The 25,085-nt window shown below is 44.4% G+C and overlaps 1 protein-coding gene across 1 annotated transcript in view; it reads right to left on the reverse strand.

Annotated features, from left to right (window-relative positions):
* Positions 1 to 349: 349 nt before the first annotated feature.
* The window catches only part of LOC105925543 (mitogen-activated protein kinase kinase kinase 11), a 34,348-nt gene continuing 9,612 nt past the window's right edge, over positions 350 to 25,085 (reverse strand). Inside the window, exons 4-9 of the mRNA XM_036146229.1 lie at positions 20,940 to 21,186; positions 18,710 to 18,826; positions 14,884 to 15,055; positions 14,589 to 14,701; positions 13,817 to 14,437; positions 350 to 9,781 (exon numbers count right to left, since the gene is read on the reverse strand). Of these exons, the coding sequence (XP_036002122.1) occupies positions 9,180 to 9,781; positions 13,817 to 14,437; positions 14,589 to 14,701; positions 14,884 to 15,055; positions 18,710 to 18,826; positions 20,940 to 21,186 (1,872 nt within the window). The 3' untranslated portion in view covers positions 350 to 9,179. The remainder of the gene's footprint in view (positions 9,782 to 13,816; positions 14,438 to 14,588; positions 14,702 to 14,883; positions 15,056 to 18,709; positions 18,827 to 20,939; positions 21,187 to 25,085) is intronic.

Below are 25,085 nucleotides of genomic sequence, written 5' to 3' on the forward strand. Positions count from 1 at the left end.
CAAATTTCAGATTTCTTTTTCTAAACAAGAACTAATTGCTATGATAGATAATTATGGCGACGCCATGAAAGGACTAAAATGTCGTTCCACTGTTGGTGCGATGTCGGACAGCGGGGGGGTTCACACTCGGTAATTGGTGTCCAACATGGCGGTGAAGTGCAGGAAAATTGTTCCAGACCATACTGACAATGGTTCAATCAAACAGCAACAATTTCACAGTTTTTATGTTTGAAGAATGAACAAATCATTAAAGCCTACCAGAGGTGGCTTAAAATCCCGTTATTGCAAGTGTTTTTGGCTGAACAAAAAAAACAAAAAAAACAAAAAAAAGAAGAAAGTCACCGACAAGTCAGGAGTGTTACATTTTATTTGGTCGTTTCTTTTTCAGCTTTTTTTTTCCTCTCCACAGGTTAAAACCCATTATAATAAGTTGTTGAGAAATAAAAACACTTTCAAATACTGCATACAGAAATAATACTCTCGATGCACAGTAAAAACAGTTCATTCAGGCCCAGCCCAGTGCGAGATTTCACAAAAAAAAAAAAAAAAATGCATCAAGGAGTTCTCAAAAGCCCGAAGGTCTGAGGAACCTTTAACTCGCAGAGACAGGTCAGTGGGCCGGCTGGGCGATGTAACGGTTACATCATGCCGCCGAGGCAAACGTGGAAATGATTCTCAAACATTTACAACACAATGCATGTACACGCAGGCAGAGGGGAGGAGAGATGAACCCTGTCTGTGGTCAAAGAGACGAAAAGAGGGCTAGGCCTGCTCCATTAGGCTGAAATCCCTGCTTCTGACTAAAAGAGCCCAACTTTGAATCCTCATAAGGCAAGAAAACTCTTTGCACCTTGTAGAGAAAATACTTTACATTAAAAAGAAGAGATGGACTGTGCAGGTAATACGTCCAGCAGGAAGCACCCAAAACGTGCCTGGGGAAAGACTCCAGTGAAAACCTAAAATAAAAACCGATCATCATCTTAATGTAGACTGTGTCAAAAAGGCCACCTTTAAAAGAGTCTTTATCCAGTGTTTAGGAAGGTGGCCGGTCATAAATATCCCTTTGAAGCCCCCGTGTATGTATGGTGAGTGTCCTGTGGAGGCTGGCAGAGAGCTGGCAGGAGTGAAAACCTCTAACTGTGCTGCCGAGATAGTGAGTGTGAAACATCTGACTGGGGGAGTCGAGGAGATTTGTTCCATCCGAAACCGTGCAAATTGCGTCTGTGGATCGTTGGGAGTTTCGGCTCTAATGGACACCTGAAAGAGACCACCCATTGCTAAATACTCTCCAGCTTCCTTTAATTACTTTTAAATGCTTCGCGGAATTTTAATCACGGTAATTGTCAGTAGATAAACCCGGCACTCATAAGAAAGTGGCTACAAACTGTCGGCTTCCGCCTAGCGCTTTCTTCTGCGATTGCTCATTTGTCACACTTAAATGTTTCAAACCGTCAACTTAACTTTAATATCAGACAGATACCCTGAGTTCATACAAAATTTAAACAGCCCTTAAACCTAAAAACTAGCTGTGCCATCCTTGGTAACAACTACCAAGTTATCACGACTCTACCGAGGCTCTTTTTTTTTTTGTCACCGTGGAGAAATATTGGCCCACCCTTTGATGCACAACTCCAAAACGTTTTTTTTTTTTTTTAAACCATTCTCAGGTTAAATTTGTGTTCTTTTAATTGCTTTTATGTTGCATAACCAAAGTGCATTTGGGCTTAAGGCCACATACTAATGGGCATTCTCCTCCAGGATGAGAATTCCTCAAGGTCTCCAGAAGAGACCTTGAGGCCTACTTCATGCTGTCATACAGGTTCTATTTCACTGTCTTAATTGTGAAAATCTGGCAGCAGTCAGACCTGGGTGTGGCTAGTGAAATTGAGCTCAGGTTGCCAAACAATGGGGTTAATCACAGTTACCGTATGCTTTAAGGGGGGCAATTACTTTTTACATAGAGCCAGGTTGGCTTGCAGTGTTTTTCTCTTTAAACTGAAATTATGAGTCCTGCATTCTGAATTTACTGTAGATACATTAGTAAAATAGGAAAATAAGTTATTAAATATGTACCTTTGACAAATAAAACAAAAAAAAAGGGGGGCAAAGACATTTTTACAGGCCTTTGAAAGCTTGAAAGAGATTCGTCATAACCTGTGATCTGTATTGGTTTACGAGACGAACAAGAGAAGGGCTGAAACGATAATCTATCTGTACGTGCAAACCGTAATAAATCATCTAGCACCTCCATATCTAAGAGGCGATCAGGGTTTATTCAACCAAATTGATTTGCAGCGGGGCTGTTCCGTACTCCAACAAACAGAAATTTACAAACTGAATAGCTTCTGCGAGAGAGGAAGATGACAAGGTAATTGAGTGTCAGTAACTAGACAGAGCAATAATCACAAGCAAGCGGCTGCCGCATGCTGTTGGGTTCAGTGAGGGAAGCGCGTTTGAGCCTTGGACTTGATAACCTCGCTGAAATTTGTGTTTATTTTCCAGACGCGCTGCCAGTTCTCTGCAGGAGCCATCGCTGTGCTCCTGGAAACCAATCGGCCTTTTCTTTCACACCTCCTATTCATTTCGTTTTCATTGTTATTGGAAGAGAAGGGACAGCAGATTGTGACCTTGGGTGTCCACGCCGAAAGAATTAGAAATAATATTCACAGTTTCAGAGAGTGAGCATTAGCGTTCTGCACCTGGCGGCTACTCTCACCGACGGGGCTTTTTGTCCACATCCCCACCGGGATCCGCCGTGGCTGTACGGTCAGCTAAAGGTCAAATTTAATCATTTGGTCCCGGCCTAATGGGGCCAAACAAAAGGTCCGGGCAGGTGTTTCACTTTCATAAATGCTCAAACCGGCAACAGTGTTTCTGGCTTCGACAGCAAGCTGAGAAGCAATTGTAGCAAAAGCAGACATATTTGGAGCATCCACTTAATTGTGCACAAGAAAAAAAAGAAAAAAAGATAAATGGACCCAGAGTCTGATACTGATATGCATTGTGGGGACTGTAGGTGTTAAATAACTAGCTTGCCAAAGAAAAAAATTATATTTCTACTCCAAATTTCTTTAAGCTAAACTGCAGAAATCTGGCATGTTTACATGCAGTTTTTCCTGTTCTCTCCACATTTAAATGATACATTATATTTCCCTTGCTTAGTAACAAAGGTCCATATCTGTCTGGTCCAGAGCTTGGTTAGTTTACCCCGAAGGCATTAAAGTAATATATTTCCTACCTGCTTCACTATCCCACCATGTTGTTTTGGTTGCATACAGCGCATTGATTTATCTTATTTACCCTCTCCATTTTTTTGACAGCGAAGTGAATTGGATTGTGTCTACATGCTTACACAAACTGAAGAATGGGAATGCGCACCAAGCTAGCTGCCCCGTCTAGAGTCAGCTAGATTTACAACGCATTCAGAGTCGACTAGAAAAACAAGAAAAGAAAAAAACTGCACAGTGGGAAGTTGCGTTTAAATGTAAAATTTAGTAAGAACATCAAAATCTGAAAAATAAAAAGCAGTGGTTTGGTTTTAAATGCAAAAATTGGATTCAGCATTGTGGTTAGCAGCATTTGCTAATGCTACGCAAATAAAGCTAGCTAGTTAAGAAAATGGTGTTAGTTAGCATTTTAAGTTTCTTTTAATGATCCAGTCCAGTTACTAATGATTTCAATAAAGTTAACTGTTAAAGTTTCCAAATCAGTACAATCCTGCATCCACATGGCAACATACATCCGTGGCATAAAACACCCATCAAATGACCGAGTTGATTAAGGGCAACACGCATCAGTTGTGTACTATGTGCATTTAAAAAAATGGCTGTTCTTACATATTAAGGCAAACATTAGCAGCATAGACATGCCTAAATAACTACCTGTCATTCTATAAAGGGCACCACATACCACCAACATTTAACCTTTGAGTCAAAAAATGCACTCTGGTTATTTTCTGAGGGTGGCATTGATGGCACTGAAGCTTCGAGTCAGGGTGCCTATGAAACGTGTTTAATTGTGAGGCATAAATTATCCCACGAGTGTAATCCCCTAATCTGCATGGTCTTGACACACTTCAACAAACAGCGTCAAATTTGCCTTAATGGATACGGAAGAATTTGCTAATTGATGCTACAAACCATATATAGCTATTCCTATTAACAGCTATAACCAATAGAGCACATTCACCTTTGGCCAACAAGGTGGTGGTGCTAATTTTGGCTTTAAGACACAAACAGGGGATGTTTCTAAGGTCCCAATGCAATTCAGTGTCTCTAAAGGGTATTAGAAGGTTAATTCTAATTTCATAGCTGCAACAGTTAAATTAATATCTTAATCAAGGTAAATGAGGGGGAAAAAATAAGTATGAACATAAACATCAATGCTCACAGGGCCAATTAACTTTGTGTGCACAATTAGGCCAACAGAGGCCGTGTTTTATGTTTATCTTGGCTCTCTTTTGTTAATAGTTTATTTTAGCATGGCTGCAAGTAGTCGTGTGTCACAACGGGGTCAGCGCCTTCTCTACCGATTTCCATCAGGTGACACATTGGGCATTTTACATTCCGTTATTACTGTAAATTGCCCAAGCATGTCTTTAAATTAGGTTTGTCAAATCGAGCCAGAGGGAGTTGAGCACACCTGTCAGCCGTAGACTCAGGACAGTAACTTGGGATGACGGCCCTAGATGCGCAGAGACCCATCAGGACTTTCTTGCCGGAGCGTTGGCTGTCAGCTCAGGGGGGACAAATGGCAGCTATGCTTCTTAAATCTGACAGCCAAAACCAAGAATCAGACATCCCTGTCAAAGACGGTCTGAATAAAATGTGTCGGGCCATTTTTTCCCCCCTCATAGCTAGCAAATTAGAAAACCCAAGTTCAGGGAATCCGAGTGCGGGGAGTCTGTTTGTGTGTGTGAAGGCGAGCACTTATTCATTCTGGGTCAATCTGTAGCAGAAGTGATTACGAGGAGGAAAAACATTCCCCCTCTGAATGCAGGTAAGAAAGTAATCATCTGCGGGAAGCACAAGAGACTCCTTTTATTTCAAGTCATATTTTAGGTCCTCAATTATTAAATAGAAACCGGCAAGAAATGTTGTTTTTTTTTTTTTTTTTTTCCTGACAGTTTCTGAAGGAAAATTCTAATCTAGCCTAGAGGAGTCGCTGAATGGCAGCCAGAAGAGGACACTTCACACAGAAAACATGTGACAGAAGCAATTTCCAAAACATTTCAATCATCTCTGTTTCTTTGTGTGCTCTTTTTCTTTCTTCTTCTTATCGCTGCCTTCTGTTGAAAACAGCAGCCCGCCCAAAGGTAACGACTATCATAAGACAGCTCTCGTCTGTGCGAGTTGACATGAGACAAGGAATTAACTGTTCGCTCTCAGTCTTAGCTGTCCATACAATTGGTTTGCAGGGGTGGGGGGATGATTGTAGCCTGTATAATGTGGACGGTACTTTTAACTAGCTTGTAAAGCAGGCTATTTTGGGAGGTGATTAGGCCGTTACCGTATCCCACCTTTGCTTTGGTCAGTTCAGTGACTTCTCTGGATATAAAGTGGAGCTGTGGGATGCAGGACGTTTTGCACCGGACATAAGTCATTCTCACTTTACCACCTGACGACGTTTTAACGATCCGCTCAGTCTGTTGTAAGGAAATTTGCTTCAAGTTGCTCGTAGAAATAACACGTACCAGCAGGAGGTGCTTAGAGATAATCTGGTTTTGTTCAGGGGTCCAGCGCTGTTGTGAGTCAAACCAATAATGATTGGACATTTATTGCATTTAGAGGTCCAACATAGCTATGATAATACCGCGGATAATCCAGATTTGTTTCCCTGCTCTCCTTTTGATCATCATGGCGCCCCTACCCATCTTCACGAGGTTTAGGAACTTGTTCGCCTTGCAGTAGATCGGCTGTGGCCAAAGAAAGAACATCCAAGGGGTCAAATGCATTATGGGCAAGCAGAGCGTTATTGCATGGCACCCGACATATTACAGCCTATAAAATACTGCGTCCAAGCAGGCCTTGGGGATTGCACCAGGGCACACATTAATAATGGGATAATTGGGATTTAGTGACGCCGTCTAGACAAAACGGCAACAATGGGCTAAGGAGTGAATTGACCCCATGACTGTTTGTCTCTGCATTCGTTACAGCGAACTACTTCCTGGCTGCTCGCATGCAGGCTTTTACCTTCTTGGGCCGACTGTTTCTTCCTAACTTGCTGCTGTTTAGTAAATCTTTTGGCCTTCTGAGACAGTTTTTGAGTTAAGACGCATAGGGACGGCCCGTGAAAAGCCAGGGGCGTGATTTGGACCAGAACCGAAAACAATCGCTCCTCAGTAAATGGACTCTGCCCTGGAACAAATGCCAATGCTCCCCCTAATGTCAGGACTGGCAGGAAAATGCTCAAAAGAGGAAAGGGAGAGAAAAAAAAGAGGGAAGGAGAAGGCAGAGGGAAAAGAAGAAGGAGCAGGTATAGGAGACGGGAGGAGGGAAGGCTGCAGGAACAGAAACAGCCTGAGCAATGAGGAAGATGAGGAATCAGTGCAGTCGGCAGCTGCAGCCGCTGGCGCAGAAAAACAACAGAAGCGGAAGGGAGGAGAGCAGACTTGGAAACTTCACACGGTAAAGAAAAAGAGGGCGAGCCGGTGGAGGAAGCAGACGGACTTCTGGCCTGAAGCACGCTCTCGTCAGGGCAAATTAATTAAGCAAATATCTGATGGCTTTGTAAGCGCTACCCGCCCTTATCAGGAGGCTCATTATCACCATCAGGGGAGGGGGGGGGGGGGGGTTAACCCCCAAGCTTTTGGGCTGTGGAGTCAGAACCATGACGCGGCCTCCGGGACGCAGCAAGTCAGAATCTGGACGTTTAATATTTGACACTATTGGCAGCTGACAGGCAGACTGAGTGGGTCTCTTTCAGCTGCTCACTTCCTGCATTCACACAATATGTGTGTAACATTTTTTATTTTGGAATACATCTTAGAGCCCGGCTTGAATCGTCTCCGGAAGATTCAACACGCTCCTGAGGATCAGACGTCTCGACAGCAGCAGCAAGTTCAGCACAAGGTGCGAGTGAACTTTTCCTACAGGCTCTTCCCAGAAATCCCACGCATGGCTGGGAGGTGCGGCGTGCATTATAAGCGTCTAGGCATCAGCAGGAAGCAGCCAGCTTCTCTACGTCGGCCGGAGTACGCTAATTCAACAGTCTGGGAGGTAAACGGATATCACCGGGCGGCAGATTAGGAAGACGATGCGCCCGTCCTCCTAAGAGTTAGGAGAGAACAGTCCACGCTCGGATTAATGGAGAGGGGGAAAAAAAGAACGAGGACAGCCGGACAGACCCAGAGCCAATGTAACAAAGGAAGAAAAAGAAATCAACCAAATTTGACTGTATGGCTTTGGCCTGAACGTCTCAGCCAGTTGCCTGGCAACTCGGCGGTGGGCCGTGTGACAGAAAGACCTGCAGGTAGCAGGATGGTGGACCGTCTGAGCAGCCGGACGGGGGGGGGGGGGACGCGTCAGACTGATTCACCGCCGGCTCATTTAGATCCTAACGTGGAAGGGGCAGAGCTTTTGTGAGGAAAATAAAACTGGTGCGATATGTTTGACTGAAGCGTGGCTGTTTGAAGCACTCATGGCTGGTCATCATGGGTAGTCTCAGTTCAGAGTGAGGAACAATCCCCCCCCCCCCCCAAAGGAATAGCCTGGATTCACTGAAATGAGGTTCTCTCATTCTCACATTGTTGATTTTTCCCATAGCTGTAGTGGAAAGATGTTGCGTTCCTGTACGTTTGGAGAAGCGATCCTCAAAGCGGTGGAAGGATCAGCTGAATTGGCTAAAAAAAGAGGGCCAAGAACCGACAACCTATTAGCCTCTCACCGCTCTGAGGAGTTCTTCGCTTTACTAGACTCAGTGAGACAGAACGTCTTTCTACCAGAGGCAAGCAGCAGCAGCAGCAGAGATTTTTACATCCTGTTAAAAACGAGGACTCCAACATCATGAAGCTCTTTAAACCAGGTTCAGGTTACGTTACCCATCGCATGGCCTCGTGTTAGGGGATTTAGTTTTTTTTCCATAAAGCTTTCAAGCGATGTAAGACTCTGATTTTGCTGGCATAGGAAAGTGTGTTAGTGTTCCCACGATCTGCACTAGGGCCCAAACTTTGTCCCCGCTGCCTCTGCCTGGCACTACGTGCAGCTGAGAGCGGCTTCTTGTGAGCACCTTTTGTCCGAGCGCTCCGCAGCGCTCTTTGGCACGGGGAGGGGATGCTGAGGGCTCCCCGTCCCGCTTCCTGCGCCGCGTCGCCTGCCAGCCTGCCAGCCCAGTGGATCTGTCCAATCCCTGGCATTTCCCGAGGAATGTGACTGGAATGCTCTCCGCCTGTGAGGGGGAACGCCCGGGCCACGGCTCGGCCTCGAGTTTCACCAGCTGCCAAGGATATCTACTGTGAGTGGATTCTCCCATTAGGCAGCAAACCGTTAAAAGAGAAAAGAGGCTTTGTTCGAACAATGAGACACAGATGCACAATAACAGATTTTTTTCTTCTTTTTTTTTTTTTTTTTTTACATGATCTGGAAATTTAGGTCAAATTCATAGCATCTCATCTATGCACCGGCTAAACCTTGAAGAGAGATATATATTAAAAAACACTTCACAAAATAAGGCACTCCAATTTTCTGGCATTGTCGCGAAGGCTTTCAGTCTGCAGAGCGGTAGGGGCGGATAAAGCTGTAAAAATGGCCTGATCCACCTCTGCATTGTCACAATGCTTCAAAGCTACGGGGAGATGAAAGCAGGTGATAGGAGCGGGCTGACAGAAGCTCAAGATGAGGCTGCTGATCGCTATTCTGCTCCTTCAAAGGGACAGCAGGAACAGAGACAGACAGGAAAAATGAAATTGGCACCAGCGATTGGTTCACAGGCTGATTTCCCACAATCCATTGTACCACCTTTCCACTGGCTTTCTGCTTTTCAAAGCACCAGGCTGCTATATAAATAAGAACTGCAATTTCTGCAGCCCCCCTCCCCCCTCTTCCTCAGAATGATTTTTGTTTAAAGGCTCCAAATTTTCGACCCCAACAAAGTAAAGAAAATAAAAACAGTAGTGAGAATGGTCCAGGACTGAATTACTGGGATGAAGTCATCATCCACGACTGGAAAGGAGAATGGATTCAGAACCGGTCGTCTCTGAGTTGCGTGGGAGACTTGAAGGGCTTGAGCCCCAGAGTTCTGCGGGGGTGCGCCCTCTCTTTGGTCATATCCAGAGGCTTGCTGCAGGACGCCCAGCGCAGGTCCATGAAGGCCGGGTCTGCCGGATTGATGGGCGCGATGCGGAACGACGGCAGCGTGGGCGAGCCGTTCGCCGAGCAGGGGGCGGAGCGGGACGTGGGAAACGGAGCGGAGAACGGGTCGAAGGGGGACGCGGCGTCGGCGCTGCTGGAAGGGTCCGCCTTCAGGGCGAAGGGGTCGCAGTCCGGAGAGGGGAAGGGGTCGCAGCTGGTGAAGGGGTTGGTGGGCGAGGGCTGGTAGCCCAGGGGGTGGCTGTCCGAACGGACCGGGCTGCGGCCTCCTCCTGGGATGCCGCCGCCGGCCGAGATGAAGCTCCAGGGGTCGATGCGGGGCCGGATGGGCGACGGGCGTGGCCGGGGGATGACGCTGACCTCCAGCCGGCGGGTTTTGGGGCTCCACAGCGCCGGGTTGGGGTGGAGGGCGTAGGGAACGGACGCCTTGTCGTCAAAGTCCAGTGTGTCTTGGCATAGGGGCAGATCTAGAACTGGAGACAAGGAACAAACCAGGGTTACCCTTCAGTGTTTTCTTCCAGGAAATGTTCTGACGACATGCATCGCTCATCACTACAGTACCACGCCGCAGAACCCAGAACTCTTAAACATCAGAGATTTGATGTGAAAAGCACCAAGAAACGCATAACTGGAAAATGATATAAGGCAAAAAAAACGTTTACAAAAGAAAGAATAAACTGAACTATGTGTGAACCTGTACCCCTTTTACTCAGACAACCCTAAAGTAAATCCAGAGTAGGGTGGGGCGATATGGGCCTGAAATAATATCTTGATATTTCTGAATCAAAGCTTTGTCCCAAATGTCTCAGAGGCACACTTTTTAACAAACAGCTGCAGATATACGTGGGAAGCAGCTGAAACATACCTGCTGGAATACATAAAAGTAGAAATATAATGTAACATGCACCATCTTGATATTAACAATATAGTCTCAATATAATGGCCAGCCCTAATCCAGAGTAACCAGAAGGCGCCTAAATAAGCAAACAGGGCCCATCTGTGTGTTTTAAAATCTCAGCAGAAATCCAGCTGTTCTGTTTCTGGCCTCAGAAGTTTGTCAGAACCCACATCAGGAATCCTGAGGGACACAGCAGACCAAGTCAGGGAGAAATAATCAAAAAGGAGCCAAGAGACCTGTGGCAACTCTGGAGGAGCTGTAGGGACCCACAACTCAGGTGGGAGAACCTCGTGACTGGTCAGCTATAATTTGTTTCTGTATTAAAAACTTGCAGTTTTTGACACAAAGTTGGATGAATAAAGGGCTGAGTTTGAATTCAGTATTTGTCTATTTTTTTTATTTAAATACAGCTCATTAACCAACAGTATAAAATAGCCTGGGCTGCACTTAAAATATATGTTTGCGATATCGATCAATATGATTTCTATTTTATCAATGTAGTTTTTTGCAGCCCTACCGTCCACACAAAGTGCAGCTGTGACCGCATCATGATGTGATGAAGTTGATTGGCTAAATGAAGAGACAAAAGACAACTGGGATTGCACTGCTGGGCGGGGCTACAGCCTTGGAGCAGCTGAACACCATTTTTGTTGGTCAAACATCTTGAAAACCAGGCGTCGTCTTCCTCCTGCTTCCCAATCATTCACTCGTTTATCTTGGTTTCTGACACTGAAACGCAGTGAGTTTGTGGTTGCATCCTGAGGAAATGTGAACAGTCCACTGTCTCTCTGACAGGATCTAATTGTTGTAGTGCCCTACTCGCTCCTCGCTCATCTGAACTCAGACTTTGCGTAAAAACGCTGCAAAGCACAAACCCGTGCAGCGGAATCCATCAAGACAGAAAGATGAAAGCCCGACGTTACTGCGGCAAAAAGAAATGGAGCAATTACAAGTGAAGAATGTTGATGTAATTAGTCTCAATTAAGTGTAACATAGTGCTGTTTAACTAGTTGACAGAGCTGCAAGAGCAGCAGACAAGGCGTAAATTGGCGCTGACAAGAACATTAAACTCGGAATAAATCACCCTGAGTGAACATTTGCTTTTTCCAAATGTGGCGCGTCTGCCAAATGGCATTATTTACATCAACAGTTACCCGCAAAGGCTGCCGAGCTTCTCAGCTGACGAGAGTGAGCAATCAGGAGCCGCACAAGAGCAGCTGAATATTAGGAAAGCAGGAGAGAAGGATCCTCTGCATGCACGTCTCTCTTTCAAGCGCACGCTGCCAGGAAACCTTGTGGCAGTGTGCCGCCCGCGTCATCCCGCCCAGCAAACATTGCAGGCTGTTTAGCTAAAACACACTTGTTTCAGTGTGTGTGGCTCGGTTTCTTTTTTGTCTTCTTGTTGTCAGAGCGTGTGCTTTGCGAGATCATGGGAGTTTAGGAGCAGCGTGCATGGCAAGCTGTCAGATCCTATGTGTGCAGAACCGAGGAGACTGGGCTTGGGCCAGGAGCATGGTGGGGTTTTTTTACCTGGTTAATCTTTACTTACTCCTAAAACGGACACTCCTTACGCTACTGCTGCCTTGCGGCACACAGTTCATCATGTGGAAGGAAAATCGATGCAACTGCATGAAATATTACGTCACAGAAATTTTCTTGGAGCGCTATTGCCTTGCAAGAGCCTTCGTAGCGTATTTTATGTTTGTTTTCATTGATAAAACGCATCGTTCCCTTTGCTCTAAACCTTCACAAAGCAAACAGCCCTCAGTAGTCAATTAAAATGAGTCTACCTGCATCTAATCTTAGTAGAAATCCAGCTGTTCTGTTTCTGGTCTCATAGGTTTGGTAGAGAACGAACGACGATCACAGCAGGCGGCTCAGGGAGAAGTTTAAGGCAGAGCCAGGCTGGAAAGCAATTTTTCAAGCGTCTGCCGGGGCTCTGCTTCAATCCAGCGTTGCTAAATGGAAAGAGCACGACACGACTGCAAAACCTACCAAGACACACCGTCCGCCTGAACTGCCAGGTCAGGCAGGGAGAGCCTAAAGAAGAGCAGTGGCCTCCGTGATGACTGTGGAGACGCTGCAGAGATGTACGGCTCTGGTTTCTGTTGACACGACACCTATTAGTCGGTGGACGCTGCAAATATGCTCTTTATGGAAGAGAGGCAAGAAGAAGGCCATTGTTTTAAAAAGAGGGACACAGCAAACATGTGGAGGAGGGAGCTCTGACCCTCAAGTGAACTGAGACTCATTAAAGAAAACCAACGAGGTGCATGATCCTGAAAACGGCATCTCCACACTGTGCGTTAGAACGCCTCTGCTACGGTCCGGCTGCAGGAACAGGGAATTCTTCAAAGTGCTTCTAGCCAGGGAAGAGCCACACTTTTCATACCGGCAGCTGCTTAAAGGGGGGAAATCATGCATTCTGCGCCCCCTATTTCACAATAATGACCTGTGTTGTGTGGGTCTAAAGATCCTACACTGCAAAAACGAAGTCAAATTTTCTTGAACTGAGTGCATTTGTCCTTGATTTGAGCAGGTAAATAAGATGATTTGCCAATGCAATGAGATTTTTGCACTTAAAATAGGAACAAGTCATGTCTAGCATCTTATTTCAGGTGCAGTATGTCTAATTATCTTATTTTAGGGGTCAAAATACTTATTCTATTGGCAGATAATCTTATTTACCTGCTCAAATCAAGGACAAATGCACCAATTTCAAGAAAATTTGCCTCATTTTTAGTTCCGTCTTTGCCGTGTAAGAAAACGCGTTGAACTTTGTGGCTGCGTTCTCCCAAAATGTACAAAATCACATGAGCCTATGTGTAATGTGAACACTTTTCTAAAGCGGTGTAGCTCCATCCAGAGCAAACTGGCCCAGACAGATTAGTCGTTCTGAATCTGCTGCAATTCAGTCCAGTGTGGCGCACTCACCCTCAGCTGCTCGATGAAAGAAAACTCAATCTTAGGAGACTGAAAAACAGCGAGAACCCGCATGATAGCTCTGCTTAGCAAGTATTAGCGGCGAGGTAGAGCGAGGGCCAGCTGTTACCTGAGATATGCAAATGGCTGCAGAGAAGCTTTGACGCAAACGAAAAAAGCTCCTGCAGCAATGAAGTATCCCCCGTGCCGTTACGCAGAAGAGGAAGAAATCTCGCTGAAAAGAAAGACGGTGATGATTCTGGAGGACCTGCGTGGGAATCATTGCTATGCTGCGGAGGTACACGACTCAAGGTTAAAGCCGGGTACGGGTTGCCGTGCGCGGCCTGGCGGAACGAGCTCAGTTAGGGATTGCAGATGAATCGCCGAGCTAAATTAAAAACTAAATCCAAAACCCAATCTGGGGAGGAGCCGGTACTCTAAGGAAGCACTCTGCTGATTTAAAATGCTACTTCCAACAAGCACACACTTGTAGAGGAGGGGGGGGGGGGGGGGGGGGGGGGGGGGGGGTGAGACACACTAGTTGGAATTAAAACAGCAGAGGTAGAGCGTAATTTGCGGCGGAGCCCTTAATGCAACCTGATGCAATCTCTTGTTCAGCCTCTCATATCAGTGACCTCTACCTGGAAAAGTGCTGGAGCGGCTTTTTAAGCAGAGGAAGCGCACTGACCTAGCTGAGAGGCGTGCAGGCCGTAGCTGGACCTCCTCCTCCTGTCGGGTCTGTGCTCCCAGCCCTCGTTGCTCAGCTCCCCGTTGCTGGAACTGGAGCTGGCAGTCCAGTCCCCCGGGGCGGCTCCGTCCGGCTGCAGGGGGGTCCCGGGGCTCGGCGGGCTGGGGTGCGTTTGCGGTGTCCGGGGGCCGGACCTCTCCCGGGGATTGGGCGGAGGCGGCGTCAGGGGCAGAGGCTTTAGCTCCTGGTACTGCAGGGCTAGATCCAACAGCGGTCTAGGGAGCGGCTCAGAGGTGGAGAAGGTGATGAGGTCGTCCACCACGGGGGGGTCTGTTATTAGGGGCCTGGGGGACGAGATCTCCAGTTCGAAGGAGGTGCGGTCCTCGGAGGATGGGGGGTTAGTTCGAGGGGGCACCCTAGGGGGAACATCCAAGCCTCGGCCTAGTGCTACGGAGGCCAACAGGGAGCCGCAACCCAGCAACGCCCGGTGTGTGTTCTTGATCATGCTGCCGAGAGAACCCCTCTCGGGCATGGGGGAGCCGGCCGGGGAGTAACCCCCCTCCTCGCTGCCAGAGTCTCCCTGAGAGGGAGGAAGCCGCAGGCTGTCCTTGGATGAGGAGCCTGCAGAGAGAGAAAGTTTTAGGCATTAGAGTTACGAGACAGAGAAAAATGACTCAGTGCATTTATTATTCATCCAGCTTCTGTTTCTAATTCACACTTTGAGACTGGTGTGAATTTTAATGGCAGCGAACAATGGCAGAGGGTGCCGTACCGTTCTGAGTGGAGGCTGAGGTTGGTGTGGGGGGTCGGTACTCCTCAAAGTCATCCATGCTGTCTCCGTTCTCATTGCTGTCTGAGCCCAGCAGTTTGGCCCTCATTGATAAACTGGAAGCAGAGTTTATGTTAGAGGCTGATGAAACAAGCAGAACATCGCAGGATTTCAACTGGGTCATTTTTTTCCTTTCATTTGCCTATTTCTCTGATTTAAGCCAAGTTTTAGTTCTAATTGTATATATCTTTTAGTGTATTTGATTATTTCACTTCTTAACACTTGTTGCCGGTTGTACCTGCTTTCCTGAGGACTCAGCCGTAGAACCTTAGGGCTTTTGGGACTCTTTGGGCTCTGGGGCCTCCAGTGTGGGTTCAGCCTCAGGTCTCCATTGGATTGCTTGTGAGAAGGGGTCTCTATTGAGCGGACAGGGGTGAGACCAAACGTCCTGCTGCTGTCGCTAGGACTGACTGGAGAGAGGCGAGACAGGAAGAAGCAGGGTTAACCTCAAAACGGACCACGTGGATGGAGTCCACTACAGAACAGAACCACAGACCTGCTTCAAAGGGCAAAACATTTGTGGAGAAGGACCCAGTGGGACTTCAGAAACAGAGTCTAAGAAAAATGTAGATTGCACCTCTCCAGCTCTAGTGACACATCTTAGCACTCTCCCCACCGACAGGTTGTGTGTGAACAGCGCTCGGTCCCACGGCGGGGGGACCAGCCTGAATTCCTGTCACAGCGCTAAAGGTTTGAAGCCTTTCCCAGGGTTTCTGCTACGTGTCTCTAAAAAGCAACTATTGTGACACTAGAACTCCTCTTGGTCTCGAGTTTTCCACTCCAGTCCTCCAGGTGGCGACAATGAGCAGCTGGTTAAAAAGATGTTTGGCTCGTTGTTTGTGCCCTTGGATTTAATGACTGTTCAATTGCACAAATGTAGGCCAAACAGTGTCTCCTTAAAATAATGAGGACTCTTCCTCTTAACTTTTAAACCTGCTGACGCCGTCACAAGACCTGGCTTGTTGAGAAATCTGTGCACAACAACACATTGACCAAAACAGAGTCAGGAAAGATGCTTGCTGCCAGGTTATAGCAAAAATGTTAATTTCCACCAGTCGTCCCTAGTTCCACCAGGTTGATGCCTGAAAAGTATACCTACTACATTTATAAAGATGATTGTGATTGTAATTTAAGTGGCCCATTGATATTATATAGAAAACAACAAGATTACATTAGCGCCTCGTCCTTCAAAATACAGTCTAAAAGCTTTTTTTTTGTACAGACATGCGCGGCATACGTCTGTACAAATAAATTACTCAGTTTAACCCATGATAATTAGATGTAGAATGACTCTTTTTTTCCTCGATGCCTGAACCTAATGAAGTAGTCCAGGGATCTTCAACCCTGGTCCTCGGGCCCCACTGTCCTGACTCTGCTCCACCACGCCTGGATCAAATGATTGCATGACCTCCTCTGCAGCCCTAGGTGTCTACAGAGGCCTGTTAATTGCCCATTTATTTAGGTCAGGCGTGTGGAGGCAGGGAAACACCTACAACATGCAGGACAGTGGGTCCTAAGGACCAGCGATGAAGACTAGAGTGTCTGACTGTAGCTGCTGCAGCATAATGACTTGCCTCTTAAATCCGCTTTAAGTCAACACTCTACCTCAGATCCTTGACATGAGTACTTGTTTTTCCTTATATTTTTACTTTACCAGATACATTTCAATTATAGTTTGTTTTTTTCAAGTCTTCTGGGTTTTTAAAGGATCCTTTGTTAATTAAATGTTTTTCATAGACAAATGAACGCTTCATTTGTTTGTCCTTTAAGTTATAATGTCTGTAATAAACATGATATGCAAGCCTTAATTACTTAATCCATTTAAACATTTAAGTGAAAGAATTACAGATGTTCTTTAGTTGTCGGGTTTTAAAGCGGTTTACGGACCTAATGATGCTAAAGCAGTCCCTTTTCAATAAGTGTAGGAACAAGAAAAATAACGTCCTATGTTTAATTCCGATGATTGTTTAATTCCTGTGATGATATCACCTGCGAGCCAGTTATACAGCTACAATAAATACAACGAGCAGCTGCTTCTGTTTGATCCAAATCCAGCTGTAATGTGTAACATGATTAGCTCTGCGTAGTTAGGAGCCACGACGACTCAGCCGTCTGCTCCAATCACACCATCGGGTTTATGCATTGTAATACTTCCAGAAAGTGCCCCTCCTAACCTTAATGTGTCTTAAACGGAGCTGGTACCTGATGAGGAGAGGCACAGACAATGAGCTTTACATCAGCAGGGTCTTTCATGGCACATCGGAGTACGTTTCTTTTTGTAAATTTACAGCGTTTATTCAGGTAGAGGCTGCGCGTGCTTTTACAACCCGGCAGACTTGTACGCACTTCAAATACTGAGAAAAAATAATAATCATAGTAATTGCGGTGAATCTGATCATTGCGACTCCAAAATTCGTTTCATTTCAGTACCAGAAATGAAAAGGCTCAATAGATAATATTTGAGGCAATCTGCTCCTTGCTTCCCGACATTCAGCAACACATCATTTAGGAAATGATGTCAGCGTTGCAATTTCACGAAGATCAGACTGCAGGTTCAAAACATCTTCCTTTCTATTATTTCCACCTGTTAACTTGTATATTTTTATGCGGCTCTCATCATCCTCATGCTTGGACAGGATATTACTAATACTATTTCTATAAGCAATAGAGGTTTCTTTTCTGTTTTGTTTTAGGATTTCATTAATAAAGATCACAAGCTCTAACCGGGTTGCTTTGTCTGCAATTCCTTAAGATGGGCTGGCACTGAACCTGCAAACAGAAACTAATAAACAACATGGACTTGATCTAGTTCTGCCCCAAGAAATGCAGAAAATACATTGTAACAGACATGTTTGCTAGCTTCCAACGCACATCACCCAGCTTGTAAGCTGAGTTGCAAAAAGAGCTAATCAGTAGGAAACATGAAAAATATGGGCTGGTTTGAATTTCTTGTTATCTCATTTGTCAGATAATGTAACAATGGAGCTCATCGGAGCAGACTAATGCGAGTCAGTCTGGCTGTTCTCCACACAAATACGCCTGATACCCAGAGATAAATCACTGCTGGCTTCTAAGAGGGCGAAAACGAATATCCACTAAACACATTTTAATGACAGCCCCACTCATGGCTTAGTAACTGCTATTAAAGGGAGTCATTTGGAAATTAAAAAAAGTCATACCACTTACTAATGATTAAATGGAGCTGGCAGATCTCTTAGGTCTACAAACCACTTCTTGCACATTATATTTTACTCCAATTTTTGCTTTTATACCAGTTCCTTCAGTAACTGTTTTGTGAAATCCCTTATTTTATTTATTAAAAAATGTCCCTTTGGAATTGTTAGAAAACACAGAAACATGAAACATTTCTACATGCTGGAAAATCCCTTCAGCAAAAGCAGAGGACATATGTCCAGGCGCCCTACAAGCAGGAGTGCTGTAAATCTCTGAGGCGCCTGCAACCCTGCTTAACCCCTTCCCATAGAGAAATGAATTACCCCCCTCGCTTATTTCTAATTCAGCAACCCGCACTGTGGCTGCTGCATGCATATCAAACTGAATCTGCTTAAGAAGCGTGGCTGAATGGCTCCCCCTCCTGCTGCACTGGGGGAACTGCAGGCAGAAGGAACAGAGGTGGTCTACAGTCGGAGTGGGAAAGAGTGCAGAGCAGCTCAGAGGAAGTCAGATAATATTTGGACTGGAGCAGGCTATAGAAAAGGGGAAAGGGTGTGTGTGTGTGCGTGCGTGCGTGCGTGCGTGCGTGCGTGTGTAAAACAGAGCAGGGAGTGGAGAAAAAGAGGGGGAAAGAGGACAGGAGGCCCACAGGAAAACGGGGGAAGACAAAAGACGTGTGTTTAAGATAACATGAAAGGAGGTGGAATTCAAAAACAGAGATGTTGCAACACAGGCTGTGTGTACAGACATGAGCATAAGTGAGTGGGCAAAGTGCTCCACTCCTTTCTAGATGTTTCTTCAAGCACCCGTACGGTAAACAAATCTGGGTGCGATTGTGCATCCGTGTGTGTGTGTGTGTGTGTTGGGGGGGAAAAAATAGTTACACTCACGTTGGATTGCACGAAACCGTGGGCCGAAGGAAGGCGAGGAGCCTGAGCCCAAATCTGGAGAGTTTCGCCTCTTCTCCAGGCCCGGCGACGCCTGCACTGTGATTTTATGGATGAAATCTGCAAAAAGCCCAAAACAGTTGGTTAGACCAGAGGTTCCCAAATGTGGGGGTTGATCCAAAAGATGATCCAAACTTCTGACAAGTACAATGTCAAATATATACTTTTTTTTTAATACACCAGATTTATGCCATTAATCGTCGAAAAAGATTCTTTTTCTCGAAAATTTACGACTATTCAACGTCAGAAAACATCCAAGCATTTTCTCTCAAATATATGAAATTAATCTTATTATTTTTAGGGTTTTTTTTGTCCTATGTGGCTAGTAATTTATTTTCTTTAATCAACAATAGCTGTAATAGTTTTTTTTATTATGAGAATAATAAATATTAGATCTAATCTAATATCTAAAATTAGATGTACAAGAATATGAGAATAAACACAGGGGGAAGACTGAAGTCTTTAATAAGAGTTCTTATAAAATTACTAATATACTCTGACAGTTTTATTACTTTATTCTCGTAATTTCAAAAAGAAAAAAGTAAAGAAAAAAAGACACCCCAACCAGCCAAAAGGAGGTCTCCAGTATCTGGCACTGTTATTTTGGGGGTAACAAGCTGATGAGTTTGGGAACCCCGGTTCCATAAGACAATTCATACTAATGTTTGAAAGGTTGCAAAATATTTTAGCTCTTAATTTCCTCAGGAATGCTGACAATCTACTGTGAATGACATGCAATACTCCAAAAATAATTATCGAAACTTATATAAAAAATAATTATAGAAAGGTATATAAAAACTTATATAAAAACAACAGGCATTAGCAACTACAACCATTAGCATGCCAGAACTGGCTTCTTTATGGCCTTTCAGGGATGCTAAGCTAGCATTAGCACTGAACTGCACTCCAGCTACTTAGCTAGCTAGCTAAATAGCTGGTAGGTGTAGCTAATTTAGAAACTACTTGGTAGTTAAAAAATATCCTAAATGTAAAGAGTGTGGATTCAAATATGTTAAAGAGGAATCTTCAACTTTAGTCCTTGAGAGCAGCTGTTCTGAAACCTTTCACTGTGTCCCGTTTGCGACGCACCTGAACCAAATCAAAGAGTGGTTCTGAGAGCCTAAAGAGCAGCAAGACCTGCTAAGATATTTGGGATTTTTTGGGGCAGGAATGCTTCTTTAAGTTGCAGGACAGTGGGTCTCAAGGACTAGAGCTGGGGAACCTTATGTTAAAGGCATTCTGTCACTTAAAATCTGGCTCAACAAATTATCTACTAAATAGCTATTAGCATGTCTGGATGGTTAGCAAGATAAGGACCGTTCAGGTTTTTTTTGCTTTGTTAATTCATTAAAATTTACTTATTTCTACCATTTCGTATCAAACATAAATATAACAATAAATATAATTAAGTTGTCGAGTATTATATTTATTTTCATTTCTAACGTTTTTTTCTCAAGCCAATCTTTGAGAATATTCAAAACTACATACATTTTTGCATATGACAAATGAATTCCAGTAAAATCAAAGCAAAATGAATCCCCAATAACAGGCATGGAAAAGAAATAAAAAAGAAACATTGATTCAGCACAGTATGCCTTGAAGGAAAGTAAAAAGACCGACTGCAGGGGGAAAAGGAAGGCCTCTAAAAGGAGAGTCAAAGGCATAGACTGGAAGCGACAAAGTGAGAGAGGCCAGTGTATCTATGGACAGGAAGTGTTGAGGCGTGGTTGGCTCACTCTCCCCTCTCATCAACCCCCACCCAGCACCACCACCACCACCGCATCGCCGCCCTGCTGCTGCTGGGAAAGGCCTGGCCACAACACACAAACACACTGACAGGCACACACAGCGCATTTACGCATGCTTGCTCAGCCCAAAATACACTCAGACACGCATTGAGACACTGGATGGGAACTGCTGCTGCCTGTGTGACTCTGTTAGAGCAGAGGACACATCAGCTGAAGCTGTCAGGTGAGTGTGGGGGAGAAAACGGTTGCTCAAAGCGGTCAGTGCAATCGGACAGGTGTGGCTTTGATCCACCCCTTACAGGTCTGACAACCGATGAGTCCTCCTTTGCTTTTTGAAGCTCGTGTTTTCCTGTTTCCAATCAAGTTGAGCTCTTGAAGCAAGTTTCCGGCGGCGAAGGTTACAGTCAAAACACGCAGACACCAACCTTGCGGCATGCTGATCTTCTCGCCGTTCTTGCTCTTGAGTTTGTGCTTCTTGAAGGTGCCCTTCCGCTTCTTGACGTTGGGCTTCTCCTGGTTCTGGTTCAGGTGGAGGATGAGGAGGCTGAGCTCGCGCTCAAAGACGTCCTGCTCCCACTGGGCCAGCTGCTGCTCCCGCTGCCGCAGGAACTCCTCGTGGGACTTCTGCTCCAGAGCCGCTCGCTTCAGCTCCTCTTCACGGCATCGCAGCTCCTGACGGAGGAGGAAAGAGCGCCCGTATCATTAGATGGGGCAGAGCACTGTGCGGGGTGTACAGAGAGTTACTAAATTATTCATGCCATTTAAAATTCTTCACATTTTATAAACGTTAACAACCAGAATCCTCTGCATATTTCGTCTTTGGGATTTTGTGATATACCTAAAGTAGGACATTATTGCTCTGTCTTGTCACAGATTCCTAATTGGATTTAGGCCAGGACTTTGACTGGGCCATTCGGACACATGATCTAAGTCGTTCCATCATGCCTCTGGTTGTTCCCCGTCCCCGCTAAAGACAAACACATGACGCTGCCACCACTATGTTTCACTGCGGGACGGGTTTGTTCAGGGTCATATGCTGCGTTTTGGCCTCATCCGACTAGAGCACCTTCTTCCACAGGTTCGCTGTGCCCCCCTACATGCCTTATGGTGAACTGCAAATGGGACATTTGATGGCTTTCTTTCAGCAGTTGTCTCCTTTTCTTGCCACTTTTCCATAAAGACCAAATTTGCAGAGTGCACAACAGATATCTGTCATGTCAACAAAGTCTCCTACCCGAAATTGGATCTCCATAGCTCCTGCCTTTCCGCTCTTATGACTAATGCGCTCCCTGACAGAAAAATCAGTTTAGGGTGAAAAGCCTTTTTTCCTAGCTTTTCTTTTGCGCCATACATTTTCTACCACCAGCTGATGGATTGAACAGTGCTCTGCCAGATGAACAAAGCCCGGGATCTTGTTTTACCCAACGTTGCTTTAAAAGCGTCTACAGCCACCTCCCCTGACCCGTCGGCTGCGTTCCTTGGTCTTCATGATGAGGTTTGATCACTGATGTTCTCTATCAAACATCTGGGACCTTTACAGAACAGCTGCTCTTATACTGGTTTCCAACTACACACCCATTTGCATAAAGGAGGACTAGGAATAGGAGGCAATCAGTCACGTCGGATTTTATTTAGGGGTATCGGTGCAAAAGGGACGGAATGCATGCCACACAAAGTCATGTATCATTTTCCTTTTACTTCACATTTATGTTCCATTTTTGTTGATATATCACATAAAATCTCAGTGAAGTTTGAGACTACTGTGAAGAAGGTATTTATTGAAGGCACTTTTTCCACGCTTGACTGAGTTTAGAAAGATTTATTTCATGATGTTAAAACGATCTGCTTCAAGGCTCTTACGTTACACATGCTGTACCTCCACTGAAACACGTTTACTTTACAAAAATCATGGAAATAGGTTGAATTTGGATAAACTAAAAGGATGGCTTTGTAATGTTGCCTACCTTTCTATCAGTACTCCTTCTCAGACTATAAAAAAAGCAAACAATAAAGCTTTTAAAGCCCTTTGCCGCTCCCCTTCTGAACTACTTTCAGAGGAGCAGCCTGAAAAACAACCTGTGCTCACAATAAACAACAGCTTTATAGCTTCTAATATATCCAGAGGTTGTGCGTGTTCTTCAACCAGCCCTGCAACATTATTACCGGCTTGTACCAAAGCTTCGCTTTTAGCTTGACAGAGTTCACATTAAAATGCCGGCTCAGCGGAGCAGAAATATGCGCCGTTCTGCTGTAAACATTCAAGGCAAGGCCTGCTAAATGGCAGTCCGAGAGCCCACACAAAGGCAACAATCTTAGGTTTCATTTGATGTTTTCTACCCCAGATATAACAAATGCCCGACACATCCATCAAGAGATGATCACGCTGCTTTTCCAGAGAGGTGGGAAGAATCAAAACATCTGTATAAGAAGGAAAAATGGAGCTAAAAAGAAGGGAATGCAGAAAATAAAAGAAGAGCTTGATATGTAATCTGTAATTTGGCGGCCATTTTTGTCTTGACAGAAAAAAACATGCCAAAAGCACGGTTGATGGTGAGGGATTACGTGAATATTTTTAGTGTTTGATATATTCTATTCTATTGAGCTGGTTTCTGTTCAGTAACCTAATAGTTTCCTGTTATGTTACATTTTATAAATATGTCTATGTTTAATAATGTGTGGGGAAAACCAAAATGTTTGTCTATTCAGTCCGTTACAATATAATAATGTGCCTCTTAAAATTCAGCCTTTCGTGTTAAAGAAAGACCCTCTTTATACAAGAGAAAGCTAGGGTTTTGAAAAAATGGCCACACATCAATTAATCGTTAGTCGATCAGTAAGATCAATCAACTTTAGATCAACTCATTAATCAACAACTTACATCCCTAAACGGGATATAATCAAGACAAAGCCAGAAGTTTCTGTCATGGCTCATTATCAAAATTACTTTTCTAGATTTAGTTTGAAGATTTGAGTGTGTTTCTGTCCTATTTTTAATATTTACATTCAAATAGTTTTTTAACCAGTTTACAACAAAACACACATACAGACTTTATATATAAAAAAACATTAACAGCAGGAAACAGTTACAAAACAATGCTGATTTAATCAATTTGAAGTCGTCTTCACGACAGAATAGTCTTGTTTGTGAAACTACATTTACAGTAAAACAAAAAAGACATGCCTGCTTTACAACCAAATCAACCATTACAAGTTCCATGAATGCATATACATAATAATGGAAACAAACTGCATTTTTGTACTATATATTTTTAAACTTATCTGGGTTCATTTCATAGCTAATACACAGCCCAGATGTTTATGTTTCCATGTCAAAAACATTGTTTTATTGAAAAAGTTGCTCTATTCCTTCTAAAAGGTTTTATGACGCATTAAACCACAAATTTCACCAAAGATATTACAGGCACAGACAGCCTAAATTCTTGATATATAAACTATAAGCTGCCTTTAATTGCAGTCCAGGCTGTTCATCCTGATCTCCATATTCACTGATATTGTGATATATTGCACATCCTTAATTCACAGTGTCTAAAAACAGTATTTCTCATCCACATACCCTATACTTCTACGCAAAAATTAACAATCTATATCACATGCTAACCAGACGTTAATGTATTTAGAATTTTACAGGATAGATCAATACAATGTAATGCAGTTTCTTCCTTTTTTTATTCACCCCCCTTTAAACTGACACCAGAGGTCACTTGAATAGCTCACAAAGTCTACCTGTATGTAATTTATCTCAGTAGAAATCTGGCTTTACTACGAAGGCTTTGCTAGAGAACATTAGGGAACAAACAGCATCATGAACACCAACAAACTCAGCAGACTGATTTTTTTCCTTTGTAAAAAGTTAAAACCATGTAGGGGTATCAAAAATAATTGATATCTCCGTAAAACCAATGCAAGATAATTAATTCAAAGATACTTAATTGCGTCAAAATCAATACAAACTAATCCTTTTACATTTGTCTAAATGGTGGCATATCTTCTAGCAGCAGTGCAGAAACAACTGATGCTCGGCCCCTCCGCTCCCTCCAGCCCCACCTGACCAAAACAATGAGCTGCTGCTGGAAGCTATGAACTCTGCAACAAGTCAAAGACATCCAGCTATTTAAAAAAAAATAAAAAAATGCTACTCTCTCCGAACAAAGCATTGTTCGGGAGTACTTTCCCAATGAGGCAGACAAGTAGGAAAAACCAAATGCTGCCACATCCTAGCTGTGCTAATGCTACAAGCTAACGCTACAACAATGCTTGAGAACAAATGAAAAAGGTCAGTAAAGCTCCTGGATCTGCAACAGCAGAGTAGTAAACCTCCCGGATGTCATAAGCTAGCACTAGCTGTTTAAATGAGGTTGACAGACAGCCCAATAACAGGGTTCTGTTGAACTGAGCTATCCCGTCGTGGTGCAAAGCCTCTGGAGGCTAATGTGGCTAATAATAACACAGGATATAGTGGAGCCAGGCTGAGGCTGACAAATACAACAGAAACCTGTAGCAACCAACCCTGCTGCTGGAGTGGATCACAAAATAAAATGTTAGGCTAAATT

This window comes from Fundulus heteroclitus, chromosome 14 (assembly GCF_011125445.2).
Source record: "Fundulus heteroclitus isolate FHET01 chromosome 14, MU-UCD_Fhet_4.1, whole genome shotgun sequence".
NCBI classification, from domain to species: Eukaryota; Metazoa; Chordata; class Actinopteri; order Cyprinodontiformes; family Fundulidae; genus Fundulus; species Fundulus heteroclitus.